General features: G+C 32.7%; 1 protein-coding gene across 2 annotated transcripts in view; it reads left to right on the forward strand.

Moving 5' to 3' along the window:
• Positions 1 to 17,592, forward strand: part of ZDHHC21 (zDHHC palmitoyltransferase 21) — a 64,801-nt gene that overhangs the window by 20,512 nt on the left and 26,697 nt on the right. For both annotated transcript variants that reach the window (XM_087822654.1, XM_087822656.1), the window contains exon 6: positions 2,782 to 2,920. In XM_087822654.1, coding sequence (XP_087678780.1) covers positions 2,782 to 2,920 — 139 coding nt within the window. The remainder of the gene's footprint in view (positions 1 to 2,781; positions 2,921 to 17,592) is intronic.

Raw genomic sequence — 17,592 nt, forward strand, 5'->3', positions numbered from 1 at the left:
ATATATGGTGTCCCAAAAATGTATACACACTTTGAATGATTATAAAGTCAGTGTTTATTAACATATAGTTCATTTTCAAAATTTAAAAGAATCTACAGAAATGAATAATTTTTTTTGTCAATGCCTGTTTTCAAACTGATGACTGTTTTGGTCCAGGCACTGCTAATAACATGAAGCAGTGGAATCACGAACATCAAGAGTCATTTTGTTCAGTATATGTGAGCCCTCAATTCATAAACTGTTGCTGGTTTTGTACCGTAAACTTTATCTTTTATGTATCCCCATAAAAAAGTCTAGCGGATAAATTTTCTTTGTTCAAAGCTTAGTCTGGCTTCACCCATTATTTCAAATCAGTTAAATCTAAAAAGCAGTGAAAATTAAGTGAGTTATCAGACATGTCCCAAAAAACGTATACACACTTTGAATAATTATAAAGGCAGTGTTTGTACTTCAACTGCATTTTCAAACTTCCAGTAGCATTTTAGGATGAATTTCCTTTGTTCAAAGCTTAATCTGGCTGAAAAGAAAGAAACATCAACTGAGCTATCAGCTGTTAGAGTGTATAAATGTTTTTGGGATACACTGTATATTTCATCAATAAGGTAGTATAGTATATAACACATAGCTGGTCTTTAAAAATGTTCCTAGAATTTATACAGAATAATTCTCAAGTGTTTTCTACATCTCAATGATCTGTTTATTGTTATAGTAGTAATAGATTAATAAAAGCTAGGTAAACTGGTAAGTGGTAATCTCACCGAAAACTCAATTTTATACACGTTTTAGAGCAGTGTTTTTTTTTTTTTAGTTGTTTTTTTTTTTTTTTTTTAGTTTATCTTTATTGATTTCAGAGAGAGGAAAGGAGAGAGACAGAAACATCAATGATGAGAGTCATTGATCAAGCCCTCAAGCCGGGCATGTGCCCTGACCAGGAATTGAACCCTGTTCGCCTGGATCCCAGGCTGACGCTCAACCGCTGAGCCACGCCCGGTCGGGCGAGAGCAGTGTTTTTGATTAACAGTATAATAAATGCTCATATACAGTTGGATATTGGTACTTCCTTTTAAAAGAATGCAGCAGTTTAAGCTTAGAAACATAAACAGTTAATTAGGAAATACTTTGGTACTATAGAGATTTGTGATATTATTTATTTACTTTTAGGGAATAAAGATAACTCAGTGACAAAATAAAGTTCAGTGACAAATTAAAGTGCTCTTTAGCCTAAACTCTAGGATTGGGATGAGTTCTCTGTTTCTAGGCCTCTTGCTTTCAATTGAGTCAACTTTTCAGAATGTTGGTAGGAAGAAGAGTGGAAGTAGAAAGAGTTAGGGGATAGGAAAGGAGGGTAGGCCAGGGTCCTAATAGGTTTAGAGATTTTCATGATTGAATTCCCTAAGAGAGCATTGTTGAAATATCCAGAGTGAGGGAAATTGTACAGTGTAAATTGGAAGAAAGGAGAATTTTTGTTATTTTCAGAAACTGCATTGTTCTAGATGCCCAACAGCTTTAGATTTGGAGGTCAGTTTTCAGATCTCCATAAGGTTTTCTGTTTCTGGATCTGTTCACTCTATGTAGTATAATTGTTACCAAAGAACTCTTACGTATGTACACCAAGTACCTTACTGTTTCTTAAAGCCCCCTGGTTAAGAAGAGTGCCATGATCATAGCAGTTATTTCTCAAGTTTAGGGGGACTGGAGGGATAGAACAAGGGTAACTCATTTTTCAAGCAGTATCTGTTGAAGAGTATTTTTGAGTGCATATGTAAACACAGTTTTCTCATAGCCCTGCGTGTGAATGATGAAACACAGGACATTTTTTTGTTAACGCACGAGCTCCTAAGTCTAAAAATTGCCTCTGCAAGATTTTCTGTTCACTTCTGTATCTGATTTTAAAAAATAGCTTAACAACACACCTTTAAAACAAGTTAGGAACTGAACCTATTATATAGTTTTTTAAAACAGTGCCAGTATGATATTATATTGAAATAAAAACGTTTGTATAGGCTTACTTATGGTTATGAACTAGGGTTTTGTCCTGAAATTGTAAAATATTTTGAAAATTTGGGTACAGTAAATTTTGGAAACAATACATTTTGGAACAATAAAACATTTAGCTTCTATTAGCTTTGAAAATTTTGGGATTATGACATTAATCATTTTTCCTAGTTATGGCTCACTATTGTATTGCTGGAAGTGTAGCTCTAAGAATCTGTAAATAGTTTTGGATATGTGTTTATTTTCAGCAACCAAGGATAGCTTTTAAAAGTAAGAAAAATTGTGAGTGCTTAGCAGTTATTTCAGAGTGGCAGGTTTAAGTTATTTTACTTCCCATCATTCAAATTGCTCTTGAAGCTAGAATGCTGTATGAAAGAGCAATGTATAGAAGAGGGTTCTTGTTCTCTTGGCCACTAACTAACTGTACATGCTTTGACAAGTGTCTTAACTTCTAACTGTACATCTCTGGCAAGTTTAACTCCTTTGTTCCTTTTCTCATATCAGTGGAGCAAGGAGACTGCCATCTGTTCTTCCTGCCTCACTGGGTGGTTGTGAGTTTTAGGGGTATCATATACGTGTGGACTTCCTTTGTAAAGTAGAAAGTGCTTTACAGACGTGAGGTGGCATATTTATGTTAGTATATCTTTTCCTATGTAGTTTGCTTTCAGGTTTGAGTGACTTCAGCCTATTTCCATGAAGTTAAGATTATAGGAAGTTCTTTGTTTATTTTTGCCAATTCTGAAATTAACATCTTATTAAAGTTAAATTTATTTATTTATTTTTCAGGATTAACAATTGTGTTGGTGAAGATAATCATTGGCTCTTTCTGCAACTGTGTTTCTACACTGAACTTCTTACTTGCTACGCACTGATGTTTTCTTTCTGCCACTATTATTACTTTCTTCCACTAAAAAATCGTAACTTGGTAAGAAATGTTTCTACCTACTAATGTTAGAACAGCTGTACATACAGTTATCAGCATGGTTCCTTTAAGTGCAGAAGACTGAAAACAAAAGTAACAAAAATAAACCTAAATTAATGGATTTTAAAATATATTGGGATTGAGAAAGTATACCTTAATCGGACATTCCCTTTTATAACTGAATCCATTTATGATTATTAGTGTTGAATGACTTTCTTTAAAAAACAACATAATAGATCTTTTGATATACAGGGTATCCCAAAAAAATGTATACACACCTTAATAACTGATAGCTCAGTTTTGAAAATGAAATATATTTTAATAAACACTGCCTTTATAATTACTCAAAGTGTGTGTATACATTCCTTTGGCACACACTGTATATGTTTTGGTTTAAAATACAATAATGAGAAGGTGAAAAATGTTAACTTCTTGTTTTCAGAAATAAAAGTAGACTTCAGTATTTTAAAATTTCTCAAAGAAACTTGAAATTATTGAGATAAAAGACTTCCCCCTAACTTTTAACAGTATATAATAGAAGAAGAAGAATTTGTAGGATGCTTCAGAAAGTTGTTATATGTACTATTTGAGGCAGGGCAGTACTTTTCCTGCTTTGTAGAGGGAATACAACAAATGTTAATAGCATTTGCCCCAAATGGCGATGGTGGTGGTGGTATTGGTAATAGCAGCAACTCGAAGTTTTAAGTCTTTGACTGTATATCAACACTATGTTATGGGCTTGTCATTTTAATTCTCACTCTAATGCTCCTAACAACCACTTGAAGTGGGTACAGTTCTCCCCCATTTTTATAGATGAGGAAACAGACTAACAGACTTTATATTAGTAGTTATTGAAAGCACAAAGCTGATTTTAGTTGTAGAGCTGGGATTTGAACCTGATCTTGTGTTCTGAATCTTACCTTATGTGTTTTGTGTGTAGAGCTGGTGTTTGAGTCTCATATTGTATGTTATTTGGACTTTGTGTTTTTAAAATACTGTGTGTGTGTGTGTGTGTGTGTGTGTGTGTATGAGAGAGAGAGAGAGAGAGAGAAAATGCACAGGTGTGCAAATGTGTATGTGAGGAAGCAAGGGGAGGAGAGGGAAGAAAGAAATCTTGATGGCAAAGGGGAATTTTTCTTATTTATATTATTTCAATCTTTTATATTAAAAATAAGTTCAGTGGTGGTACATATAATTAAATTTTAGAATAAAGGAGAGTGAGAGAAGGTCTTTAAGTTCTATATATTTATATTTTTTGTACACCTGATTATTTTGTATAATTAAAAGGATATTTGCTATTGTTTCTGGACTGTGATTATGCTTATTAAATATAGGTTGAGCAATTAAAATTATATACTAGTAACTGAAAAGTTCAGTATGGGAACTTTAACTTTGACATTTTCACAATGGGTATTTTGTGCATGCTAATACTATAGTTTTAGGAATGTTTCATCTTATTTATAGAGTAATTTCTAATATGATTGGTACTATATTTAGAATATGTAAAAGGTTGTACATAGTCCCTCAAGAGTAACCTGTTTCTAATAATTGAGCCTAATAAGAAAAGCATTAAAATAAAATTGCCCAGTAAGATTAAGGTCATAATTTTATAAACTTAGAGAGAAAAAAATTTATTGATGTTAATGAAAAGCTAATAGAAGTTCTCTAGGAGGGCATGCATTGTATTATCTTGGAGGAATTGGCAAACTATGAGCCTTGGGTTAAATTAGACCCTTCACTTACTTAAAAAAATTTTAAATTTATTTTATTGATTTGAGAGAGAGAGAGAGATTGATTGGTTGCCTCCCATGCTCCCTGATGGGCAGTGGAACCCAAAACTGGGTATGTGCCCTGATTGGGAGTTGAACCTGTGACCTTTTGGTATACTGGGCGACATTCCAACCAACTGAGCACACTGACCTGGGCAACTATCTGGATCTTTATATTGAGTTTGCCAACCCCTGGTGGTAGAATGATTTTTGGCTTTGTAAACAGATATACATAAGCTCAATGCCTGGCTTTTCTTGTTATATGTATAAACTTTGACATATGGTTTAACCTTACTGAATTGCAATGTTGTCTTCTGCAAAATATGAATAAACATGAGGTTAAATAAGATAACACATGTAAAAGTACCTGGTATATAATAGTCATTCAATTTATGTTACTTTTGATTTTAGTGAAAGCTCTCAGAAGGAAAAAACAATTTATCTTTGGCCTATTTTTATGAAAATTTCATAGACTGTTTAAAAACATTACTGGGAAGTTTATCACAGATTAAAGAAATTCCAATACTCAAGAATAGAGTGGTAATACTCAGCTGAAGGATTAGACATTTGAAATTACAAAATGTAATTTTCTTTCCAAATGAAAGGTAGAAACTCTGGAAAAATTATTACTACCAGTTGACTTTTTTTTTATGGAAAAACTGATTTAGGTGATAATATTTAAATACTTAGATACATATATTTATATGCATTTTGGTTGTCAACAGAAGACTAGCAGCCTAGTAAAAGTTTATTAAGTGATAAAAAAAATCTAGAAGGAAAAGATAAAAAATGAGTATAAGATGGGTTTTGAAAATTCAAACTGGATTTTCCTTAGAGAAATCAATTGTAGAAGCATTACAGGTGATTTTTAAATTTAAAAAAATCAAAATAGTGTTATCCAATAGGTTTATCGAGTAAAAATCAAATAATTAGCTAGCTCATGTTGGTTGTAAATAAGGGCCTTAAGTAATAATAAGTTTTAAGTAGTTGTAGGGACCTGACAGAGTTATTCTAGTAGTGCTGAGCAGGAGTTGTTCTCTTAGCCCAAGTTTTATGGTATCCTTATTGTGTTAAGTAGGATGCTTTCATAATTACCTTCATGTAAGAGATAGTGAAATTGAAACCCAAAGAGGTTTTGTTATGATATTTTCAATATTATGCTATTGAGGAATCTAGTGTGTTTTAATCCTGTTTATGATATATTCTCTGAATGAAGTGATTCATATATTATCAAGTTAGGTATATGGAGAACTTTACCATATATTGCCCAATATAAGAAAAGACAGTTTTGTTTGACTAATTTAAACTCATAAAAATAGAGTGTTTATTATTGGTTTTTCTAATCTACCTAAGTTTACCAGAGTAAAGCTAAATTTTAGGACCAGAATTATAACTAAGACTAGAGAAGATATTTTATAATTTATATATCCCCAAATATTCCAAGGATCTGAAGCAAACCAAATATTCAATAGGCACTTAGTATTTGTTGAAATAAATTCTAGTCATTTCATTGATTTACATGTTGATAATTTGAAGCTACATTACTAGCTTCATACAATCTTAGAATTCTAATACCTTTCTGGGTTGGATGGATTGACTCTTGTATCATTATAAATTATACCTCTTTATCTGTAGCAAAGATTCTTTTTTTTTTAATTTTTAAATTTTATTTTTGTTTTGTAGTAAAGATTCTTAAAGTATTTTTTCCTGTTAAAAATTTGCTATATCAGCCTTCTTTTGGTTAGTATTTTTATGGTATATCTTTTTCTTTCTTTCTACTTTCAATCTTTCTCAGTTGTTATGTCTTGTCTATGTGTCTTGTAGACACCAACTATTTCATTTTTTAAAATCTAGTGTGATAATTTTTATCTTATAATTAGAAAACTTAATCCATTTTTATTTAGTGTAACTGTTACTCTGTTATTTTATTTATTTTGTGTTTGACCCATGCGTTTTTTATTTCTCTCTTTTTGTGTGTGCCTGCTTTGGAATTTTCAATTTAAAAAAATCCAATTTAACCCTTCTGATGGCTTTTATTTATTTTTTCTCTTCTTTTAATTGTTTCCCAGAGATTAAAGCATTCTACCTTGATTTTTTGAAGTTTAATACTTTGATCACTGCCCAGATAACAGATACAGTGGCTTTAGAACAACTCCTATATCATCATCAATTTTTGGTATTGTGGGGTATAAAATAAATGTAGAACTAAAAGACATAAAACATTATTATTGTTGTTTATATATTATGTGTATAATGCATATGTTATATGAAGTCAGTTTTCATTTAGTGTTATCCAAATATGGAAGCTTTTCCTAGTTCTTCATGTCTTCATAAATATCTAAAGTTTTTTCTAGGAGTGTTTTTTTCTGCCCATTGGTATGAATCTGCTGGAATAAATTTTCCTAGCTTGGGTCTACCTGAAAATGTCTTTATTCTCTTTTATTTTTGAAGGATTTATTTGCTTAGAACAGAATTATAGCATGGAGTTACTTTCTGTTATTAAAGGTGTTATTGTATTGTTTCATGGTTTCCATCATTTCTGTTGTAAAGTCAGTTGTTAGTCTTATTGTTACTTCTTTGAAACAGCGTATCTTTTCTTTGACTGATTTTTATGATTTAGTTAATTATTTATTTCAACTTTATTGAGGCATGATTGACATATAAAAATGTAAATATTTAAATTGTACATAATAGTGATTTAATACATACGCTGTGAAACGATTCCTCCATCCGGTTAATTAAAACATCCAAATTTATGTTTTAGTGTGTGTGTGTGAGTGAGAACATTTAAGTTCTACTCTCTTAGCAAATTTCACTTATACGATACAGTGTTATGAACCGTAGTCGTCGTGTTTTACATTAGATCCTCAGACCTTATTCATCTTATAGCTAAAGTTTGTACTACCCTTTTAACAACCTCTCCCTATTTCCCGCAACCCCAGCCCCTGGCAGCCTCTTTACTTTCTGTTCCTATGAGTTTGAACTTAAAACAAAAAATTTTTTTAATTCCACATATAAGTGATGCCATGCAGTATTTGTCTTTGTCGGACAAATTTCACTTAGTATATATAATGTCATCAAGGTGCATTGATGTTGTTGCAAACATTCTTATGGCTGAATTATATTCCATTATGTACATATACCACATCTTCTGTATTAATCTGTTGATGGATGCCTAGGTTGCGTCCATATTTTGGCAATTTTGATTAATGCTGCAGTGATCATGGGAGTATAGCTATCTCTTTGATATCCTGTTTTCATTTTTTTGGTATATATACCCAGAAGTCCAGAGGTGGAATTGTTGGATTATGTGGTGGTTCTATGTGTAATTTTTTTTTTTTAATCCTCGCCCAAGGATATGTTTTCTATTACTGATTTTCAGAGAGAGTGGAAGGGGGAGAGAGAAAGGTAGAAAGGAACATCAGTGTGAGAGAGACACATGGATTGGTTGCTTCCTGCACATGCCCTGACCAGGGCCAGGGAGCGAGCCTGCAATTGAGGTACGTGCCCTTGGCCAGAATCAAACCCTGGACCCTTAAGTTCCTTGGGCTGACGCTTTAACCACTGAGCCAAAACGGCTAGGGCTGTATATGTGGAGCCTCCCTACTGTCTTCCATAGTGGCAGCACCAGTTTACTGTCCCACCACAGTGTACAAGGTTTCCTTTTCTTCACATCCTTGTTAACAGTTATCTCTTTTTTTGTTGTTTTTTTTTTTTTATGATAGCCATTTTAACAGGTGTGAGGTGGTATCTCATGACTTTGACTTTCATTTTCCTGATGATTAATGACATTGAGCACCTTTTCATGTAACCATTGGCCATCCATATGACTTTGGAACAATAACTAGTTCCTTTGCCCATTTTTTAAACATTTTTTTTTTGCTATTGAGTTGTAGTTCTTTGTATATTTTGGATATTAACCCATTATCAGACAACTGATTTGCAAATATTTTCCCCCCCATTCTGTAGATCACTATGGCAGTATGAAAATTTTAAGAATATTTAATCTGATCCATGGAATAGATTTTTATTTATTGGTGTCTTCAGTTTTTTTCATCAGTGTCCTACAGGTTTCACTCTACAGATACTTCACCTTCTTGGTAAATTTATTCCTAGCTATTTTATTCCTTTTGATTGACTTGAAAACACAATTGCTTTCCTAATATTTCTTTGTAATAGTTGTTATTAGGTGTATAGAAATGCAACTGATATTTGTGTATTTATTCTGTCTTCTGTAACTTTACTGAATTTGTTTACTAGTTTTAACACAGTTTTTTGGTGGAATCTTTAGGTTTCCTCTGTGCAATATGTCGTCTACAAATAGACAGTTTTAGTTTTTCCTTTCTAATCTGGAGGCCTTTTATTTCTTTTTCTTGCCTAATTGCTCTTACTTCCAGGAGACTGTGTTGAAAAAAAGTGGTGAAAGTGGGTATCCTTGTCTTTTCCTGATTTTAGAGAAAAAGTCTTTAGCTTTTCACCATTAAGTATGAGGTTTCTGTGAGCTTGTCACATATACTCTTTATTATATTGAAGTATATTCCCTATATATCCAGTTTGTTTAGAGTTTTTAGCATAAATGCATGTTGAATTTTGTCAAGTGCTATTTTTGCATCTATTGAGATGATTATGTGATTTTTGTTTTCCATTTTGTTAATGTAATGTATCACATTGATTGATTTGTAGATATTGAAGCATCTTTGGATCCTTGGAATTAAATCCCACTTGATCAAGGTGTATGATTATTTTAATGTGTTGTTTAATTTGATTTGTTGATATTTCGTAGAAGAGTTTTGCATCTCTGTTCACCAGGGATATTGGCTGTAATTTTTTTTAATGTTATCTAGGTTTGATATTAGGTTGATATTGGCCTTATAATATGATTATGATTTTAATTTTTTGAAAAGTTTGATAAAGATTGGTGTTAATTCTTTGTTTTTTAAAATTTATCTTTATTGTTGAAAGTGTCACAGATGCCCACCTTTTCCCCCCATTGATCCCCTTCACCCCGCATCCACCCCATTCCCCAGGCCTTCCCCATACCAATGTCCATGTCCATAGGTTATGCATATAAGCGTGTAAGTTTTTTGATTAATCTCTCCCCACCAACTTCCCCACCCCTGCCTTCCCTCTGAGATCCCTCAGTCTGTTCCATGCTTCTATGGCTCTGGATCTATTTTGTTTATCAGTTTATTTTGCTCATTATATTCCACATATGAGTGAGATTATATAATACTTGTCTTTGACTGGCTTATTTCGCTTAGCATAATATTCTCCTTTTCCACCCATGCTGTCCCAAAGGGTAAGAGATCCTTCTTTTTTACAGCTGCATAGTATTCCATGGTGTAAATGTCCCACAGCTTTTTTATCCACTCATCTCCTGATGTGCTCTTGGGCTATTTCCAGAGCTTAGCTATTGTAAATTGTGCTGCTATGAACATAGGGGTGCATAAGTTCTTTGTGATTAGTGTTTTGGGTTTCTTAGGATATATTTCTAGAAGTGGGATCACTGAGTCAAATGGCAGGTGAATTTTTAATTTTTTGAGGAAACTCCATACTGTTTTCCATAGTCATTGCACCAGTCTGCATTTCCACCAGCAGTGTGCCAGGGTTCCCTTTTCTCCACATCCTCGCCAGCACTTGTCGTTTGTTGATTTGTTGATGGAGCCATTCTGACAGGTGTGAAGTAATACTTCATTGTGGTTTTAATTTGCATCTTTCTGATGATTAGTGACTTTGAGCATTTTCTTGTATGTCTCTTGGCCATCTGTATGTTCTCTTTGGAGAAATGTCTGTTCAGTCCTTTGTCCACTTTTTAATTGGATTATTTGTCTTCCTTTTGTTAAGTTGTATGAGTTCCATGCATATTTTGGATATTAACCCCTTATCAGATGTGTCATTGGCAAATATGTTCTCCCATACAGTGGGCTCCCTTTTCGTATTGTTGATGGTTTCGTTTGGTGTGCAGAAGCCTTTTATTTTTGATGCAGTCCCATTTGTTTATTTTCTCCTTTGTTTCTCTTTCCCTAGGAGACGTATTGGCAAACATATTGCTATGAGAGATGCCTGAGATTTTGCTGCCTACGTTTTCTTCTAGGATTTTTATTGTTTCATGTCTTACATTTAAGTCTTTTATTCATTTTGAATTTATTCTTGTGTATGGTACAAGTTTTTGTGGTCTAGTTTAATTTTTTTGCGTGTACCTGTTCAATTTCCCCAAGGTGTTAATTCTTTAAATGTTTGGTAGGATTTACCCATGAAGCCAATCTGTACTTTTCTTTGTTGGGAGGTTTTTGATAATTGATTCAGTCTCCTTACATAGTAATTGGTCTGTTTAAATTTGCTGTTTCTTCATGATTTGGTCTTGATAGTTTGTATGTTTATAGGAATTTAGTGAGTTCTTCTGTCCAGTTTGTTGGTATGTAATTTTTCACAGCAGTCTTTTGTGATCCTTTGTGTTTTTGTGGTATCAGTTGTAGTGTCTCCTCATTTTTTATTTTATTTGAGTTCTCTTTTTTCTTAGTGAGTGTAGCTAAATGTTTGTCTATTTTATCTTTTTAAAAAGCCAGCTTTTAGTTTCCCTGATTTTTTGCCCCCCCTCTTTTCAGTCTCTATTTTATTTATTTCCTCTTTTGTCATTTCCTTGCTTCTAACTTTTGGCTTGGTTCTTTTTCTAGTTTACTTGTTTTACTCTTTACCCACTAAGAACAGTAAATAGGGGGGATAGACAATAGGAGAAAGGTCATCTTGATTCAGCCAACAGTATATATATAACATATTTCTAAGGCTAAATAGCAGAACATTGGCCTTAATACAGTAGTTCTTCTGATAATCACATGTATTGCATTTATTGAGATTTTGTAAGGATTTATGATTATTGGGTTTTGTCTTTGTGAAAGACTAGTTTCAGTTTGCCTTTTATCTTATGACGTAGTCCTTCAGGATTCTCAGATGAAAAACTTAGGTGTTTACTGTAGGTTGTGCCTTCTTATCGTTTTCCCAGCTCTGTGATAGTGCAGAAGGCATTGAGCCTGTGCTTTTACTCAGTCTTTCACATGTACTGCTTATGAATTGCTAAGTACCTTAAGGTAAAAAAACAGTGCAGAATGTATGAATCACCTTAATGCCTTTCTACTCTCTCAGGAATCTTGGCCCTTTAAATATAGTTAGTTTGGCTACTTTCCAGTGTCTTGAGTCAAGCAGTTTATCAATTAATTAGATTTTATCTCACTTTTAGTACTGTCCTTATTGGGATGGTTAGTCTCATACAATCTCTTCCCTCATAGGTTTCATTGGCATTAGCGTTTTGTTTAAACATTTCTTCCCAAGTGATTCTAATCAGTGCTGCCTAACTTCACAACTCCAGGAGGCAACACTCAGTCAAAGTCTGTGTAAACAGTATCCTGTAGAGTGTTGCGGAGCAGTAATTCTGTAATGGTAAGGTTTGGGAACTGTTGTGCTGAAGTGGATGAGGCTTGTGATGGACTTTATAGTATAAGTAGAAATTAACCAGATGGAGAGATGAAGGAAGTTGTTGCTGGACAAGAGAACAATAAAAGGCTTTAGACATTAGTTGGAATAACTGGTTTTAAGGTCAGATCTGTTCAGTAATACTGTATAGCAAATATTTCTAAGGCTAAATAATAGAACATTGTGCTTACTATAGCAGTTCTTTTGATGATGACATTTATTGTATTTTTTGTAAAGGTAGAAAAAAATTATCAGTAATTTCAGTACAAAAGTCATCATTAACATTTTAAAAAAGAAATTTTTGTACTGGAATATTCTTCACACAGTCGTGCCCTATAATTTTTTTTTCTGAGTACTTGCCTGTTATTGTCTATAAAATAACCAAAATACTCTCTCCAGCTCTTTGTTTTGTTTGTAAAGCTGGCATAGTATTAGAAATCCCATTCATTCTCCTTGTTGATGCTTTCCTTTATCTGGGACATGCATAAAGCTACCCAATGTCCCTATCTATCTTTGGAGATCGTATTAATGCTACTTTGCATCTTTCTTTGGCAATAATAATACAGTTAAAGTATGCCATAGACTTTGACCCTGTATTTTTCTGTCGGACAGGGTAAGTGAAAGCTTTAGTCTGCATTTTTCTTTATACTCTTTCAGGTAGATAGATGGCAGCATAGTATCTTTTCTAGCCCATCTTTAAAATCTAAGAGTGCTTATTCTCTAGGTGGGGAAAGAAAGTGTTAACTCAAGTTTTAGTTTAGTTTTGTTTTAAAGTGAAAGTGTTTATTCATTAAACAAAAGAAAAAAAATGAATTGCCCTTTAAACTTTGTTGTAATGGCACTTAACCTGTATTCAGTAGAAAACTGGTACATTCTGGTTAGGCTCATGGGAAAGAGAAAGCTGAAAGAAAGCAGGCTGTTCAGACTCTGGGAAATGAAGGGTTTGGGACCCTTGATTTTCTTCCAGGACTCTCTCCTCTTGCTTTTTCTTTCAGGAGAGTTCTTTCTGTGCTGAATTGCTTTGGTGTTTTTTTTTTTTTTTAATTTGCAATTGCTCCACTGTTTTTTAGAGTAACTTAATGCTTTTTCAGATTTCTTAACATTTACAATATCTACTGATATAAGACAAAAATTCATATCTCAAAAATTTCAGAAGCTTAAGGAATTGGTGTCTTTCTAAATGGATAATTTAAATATTTTTAGTTAGAATCACAGAATCCAAAATCAGCTTGGAGATAATTGGAAAAGTTTTTAGAATGATAGATGTCAAATTAGTTTGACCATCATTTGCATGTGTGATGCCAACATAATGTTAAATTTTACTTACCACCCCTCTTGAAACTAATGTCTTGCTTTAGTTATTGGGATGAAAATCACTTTAAAGATTATTTAAAAATGTCATTTGGAGGGTGATTTGGCATTTCCAATGAATAAAAGAGATTTTCTTTGATCAAGGTCCATGTGTGATTATTTTTCACAGTTATTTTAAGTGTTTATAAACAAGTGCCTGGCCTTTTGGCTTATTTTTAAATTATAATATTGTATTTCATTTTATTTTATGCTAGTTGTTTACCAAAACCAATATTAGAAGTTTATAGCTTTTTAATTAAATGTGAAGGAAGGTATCACTGTACTTAAAGAGTATACTTTCTAAAATTCATTAATGTGTTGTGCTGTGAATATTTCATCAGTCATGTATTTCATAACTTTTCCGTGATGTTATTCTGAATTTGTAAGCCTTTGATGAGTGAAAAATGTCTACTTATTTAACATATTCCTGAGAGGTAAGTGGTAGGTTCCCATCGTACAGATAAGTGACTGAGATTCAGAGAGGCCCAATAGTTTGTTTTAATCAGAGAATTTCCATTAGAGGTGTGATCTGGGCCCATTTCTGTTATTCTCTAAGTCAGAGTTTTTTCAGTGGCATCAAGCTGCTATTCCACTTTTTCATTTTTCCCCGGGGAAATTTTTTTTAGCAATATTATTGTAACAATGTTCATTAAAAAAAATTTTTTTTAAATGCTCAAGCATCACAAAGTCTGCTTTTTAGAGAAAGCTCCTTGAAGCTCCTGATTGCCAGATTCATACTTTACTACTTTCATTTTTTATCGAAGCAACCCATTTTAGTAGTTTAATATAAAGATTGTCAAAATACATCTTATAAAGGCATTTTAGTAGGTTTAAAATATTTTTAAAAATATGTATCTGCTGGCAATCACATATTGTAGGTAATACTGTCTCTCTACATGAGAGAATAAGAGGTGTTTTTTTTTTATAAAAACAATTTTTGGCTATTAGTGTAGGGATTTTGCAAGTAATCCTTTACGACATACTACTTTAGTTCTAAAGTTACATCTTTTTCAGTTGTTTTTAGATGAAATAGATTCAGATACTTTCTAATTGATTCTTTTATACCTACTTTTATGTGAGGGTCAAAAACCAATACACTAGCTGCATTTAATGCTATGGGAGAGGGACAGAAGGAGGGAAGGAAGGGAGAGAGTGTCAATAAAGGATATGCTGCTGATATTCAGAAGAGGAAGATAAATAATGTTCAGCAGTCCAGCCAGTATTTCAGCTGTGAAGGTACATTACTGTTATTCTGATTAGCTCCTGTCTAGTAGTGTTGCTCGGGATTTGATGTCAGATATAACCATGGCACAGAAGTATTTGCCTAATGTTTTTGACTAACAACAAATAGAAGTAGCTGGGAGACCTGGTTGCAGATAGCTTGCATAGTGGTCAATCTCTTATAATTTATTTAGTATTTTATACAGTGTACCTTGAATACTTCTGTTATTTATTGCTGTTTATAAGAATATATTAGGCTTTATGCAACCTTACTCTTGTGTTTTGATATCTACATAAGGTCACTTATTCATCGCGGTCACTTGAGAATGGCTGTGATTGCTGAAATATTTATTTAACATTTTGGATTTTTGGCAAGAGTAATAAAAAAATAGCCAAGAATAGTGTGGATTTAAGATAAGTATGAAGTGAAAATTATTTTTAATGCTAGTATGAAGTTAATTTGGTGTTTTTGTTCATGGATCCTGAAATACTAGTGGAGATCGTCCCTTGGTAATTTTTTTTTTTTTTTACTTGGACACGGTAGTGTCAGATATACAATTAGTTTATATTTGTAGAGGAAAAAAGCAGTTTAAGAATACCCTATCATTCAGACAGTTGTCAGTTCTGTGTTTCAATATATGTCTGCGCTTTTAGTGAAAGATGGGACACAGAAACCTTATAATAAATGTTGGCCTTGCCCTGCAATACCAGGTCTACTGAATATATGTCCTCATTACATTTATTTATATAGTTAATTATTTACAAATATTATAGCATTTAGCATAAAAGATTTAGCAGTTTTTCTCTATAAGAATGTCTCAGTCACTTTGAGTTTAAATTGTGTAACCCTGGTAGCAAGTGTTTCATTCATCTTTTACCAAACACTGTAGCACTGTATTAATGATAAATGTAGCAAGGAAATATGTTATCTTGCTTTCTTAATGAATTATTCTAACTTTTCTAGAGTGTCTACTGCTAAAATATGGGAAGGAAGACAAAATTTTTCTTTTTTTTAAATATCTTACCCTCACACGTGAACCCATGAAGGTGCCAGTGAAATTTGCTCCCTTAGGAAGCTGCATTTATATCAGTATAAAAATTTAGTCTATAATTCTAAACACTTAATGATAGCCATTAGTTAGGTATAAATAGTGATTTTAAAATTTAAATTCATTTCATTCAATATCTATTAGGATTTAAGAAGAATGAAAAAGCGCAATTTACCTGTAGGATGTTTTTCATTTGTATTCTTTTTGATTACGTGTGTTGTAAATATCTTTCACTCTGTGACTTACCATTTTACTTCCTTAATGATATTTTTTGATGAAAAGAAGTATTTAATTTTTAATATACTCCAACTTATCATTCTTTTCATTTTTGCTTAGCACTTTTGGGTGCAGTTTAAGAAGTTCTTTTCTATCCGCATGTTACCAATATAATTCTCCTATATTGTCTTCCAAGTGGTACAGTTTTTATATTTCCTTCCGGAGTTGGTTTTTGTGATTCTTATGAGGTAAGAGTCAGGGTTTAATTTTTTCACAGATGAATATACAATTGATTTAGCACCATTTATTGTGAAGGTAATTCTTTCCACTCTGCAGTGCCATCTTTTCCATAAACCAAGAGCCATTTATATGTGTATCTGTTTCTGGTTCTTTTCTAGTCCATTGTGTATTTGTTTGTCCTTGAGGTTATACCACACCATCATAATTTTAGTTTTATGAATATCTTGTTACTCAGTAGGATAACTTTGTTTTTTATTATCATTGCTCCACTAAGGAGCCTTTTTAAACATTTTCTCCCCTCTCCTCTCTGAAGTTAAATACAAAGAAATAAGATTTTGTCAGGTAGGATTGATTTGTGTATGACCACAGACCATTGTAATAACTAAGATTTTGTTTTTTCTCTTAAAGCACCAATCTTCTCCCGCCTGGGAGCAATACTACCCATTGAGAATGCATGCAGTAGAGCAGACCCTCTGACCTTGTTCTTTGTATGTAGGAGCAGTATGCTATTCTGTGTGTGTGTGTGTGTGTGTGTTCCTGTGAAATTTAGAAACAGTTTACTTAGCAATTTCTACAAATCAAAACAAAGTAAAAAAAAAAAAGAAATAGAACTTCCAGTAGTAGAGTATATACGCCACTAGTGGGGGATTTTTATTGCAGTTGTATTCTATACATCAGTTTGGATAGTGGACATCTTTACATTGCTGACTTTCCTGATCATAAGCATAGTATAGCTTTATGAAGAAAACTGCTTCAAGAAGAAATTGGAAACATGGCTAGTCCTATAATGGGTGAGTTATTAAAACATTTCATGCAAAAAATATTAATATTTATAGATTTACCAGTGAGTTCTAGCTCTATCAAATGTGATAGCAAACAGTAATTCCAGTCTTACAGAAACTCTTTAAAAGAATAAAAAGAGGGAATTGTCTCAAACTCATTTTATGTGTGTAGCATATTTTGATGCATAACCTATCAAGGATAGTAAGAGAAAGACAATTATAGACTAGTCTGATTATGAACATAGATAAACAACTCATAAATGAAATATTAGCAAATTGAACCTGGTTATATATAACCAGCCTGATGAAGTTGGAATTTATGTTAGGAATGAAAGGTTCTTTTTACATTGGAAAATCAGTCAGTGTATTTTATCACCTTAACAGATTAGGAAAACAAATCATATGTATGAAGACTATGTATCAATGTATGAAGACAAAGATAAAATTCATCATCCATTCATGTTGTTTAACTCTTAGCAAACTAGACCTAGAAAACTGCTTTGATGGGATAAAGGTTTAAAACAAAACAAAACAAAACAAACACAACACAGCAGCTATAGCATGCTTAATGATGAAATGTT

This window comes from Miniopterus natalensis, chromosome 12 (assembly GCF_054644295.1).
Source record: "Miniopterus natalensis isolate mMinNat1 chromosome 12, mMinNat1.hap1, whole genome shotgun sequence".
Lineage (NCBI taxonomy): Eukaryota > Metazoa > Chordata > Mammalia > Chiroptera > Miniopteridae > Miniopterus > Miniopterus natalensis.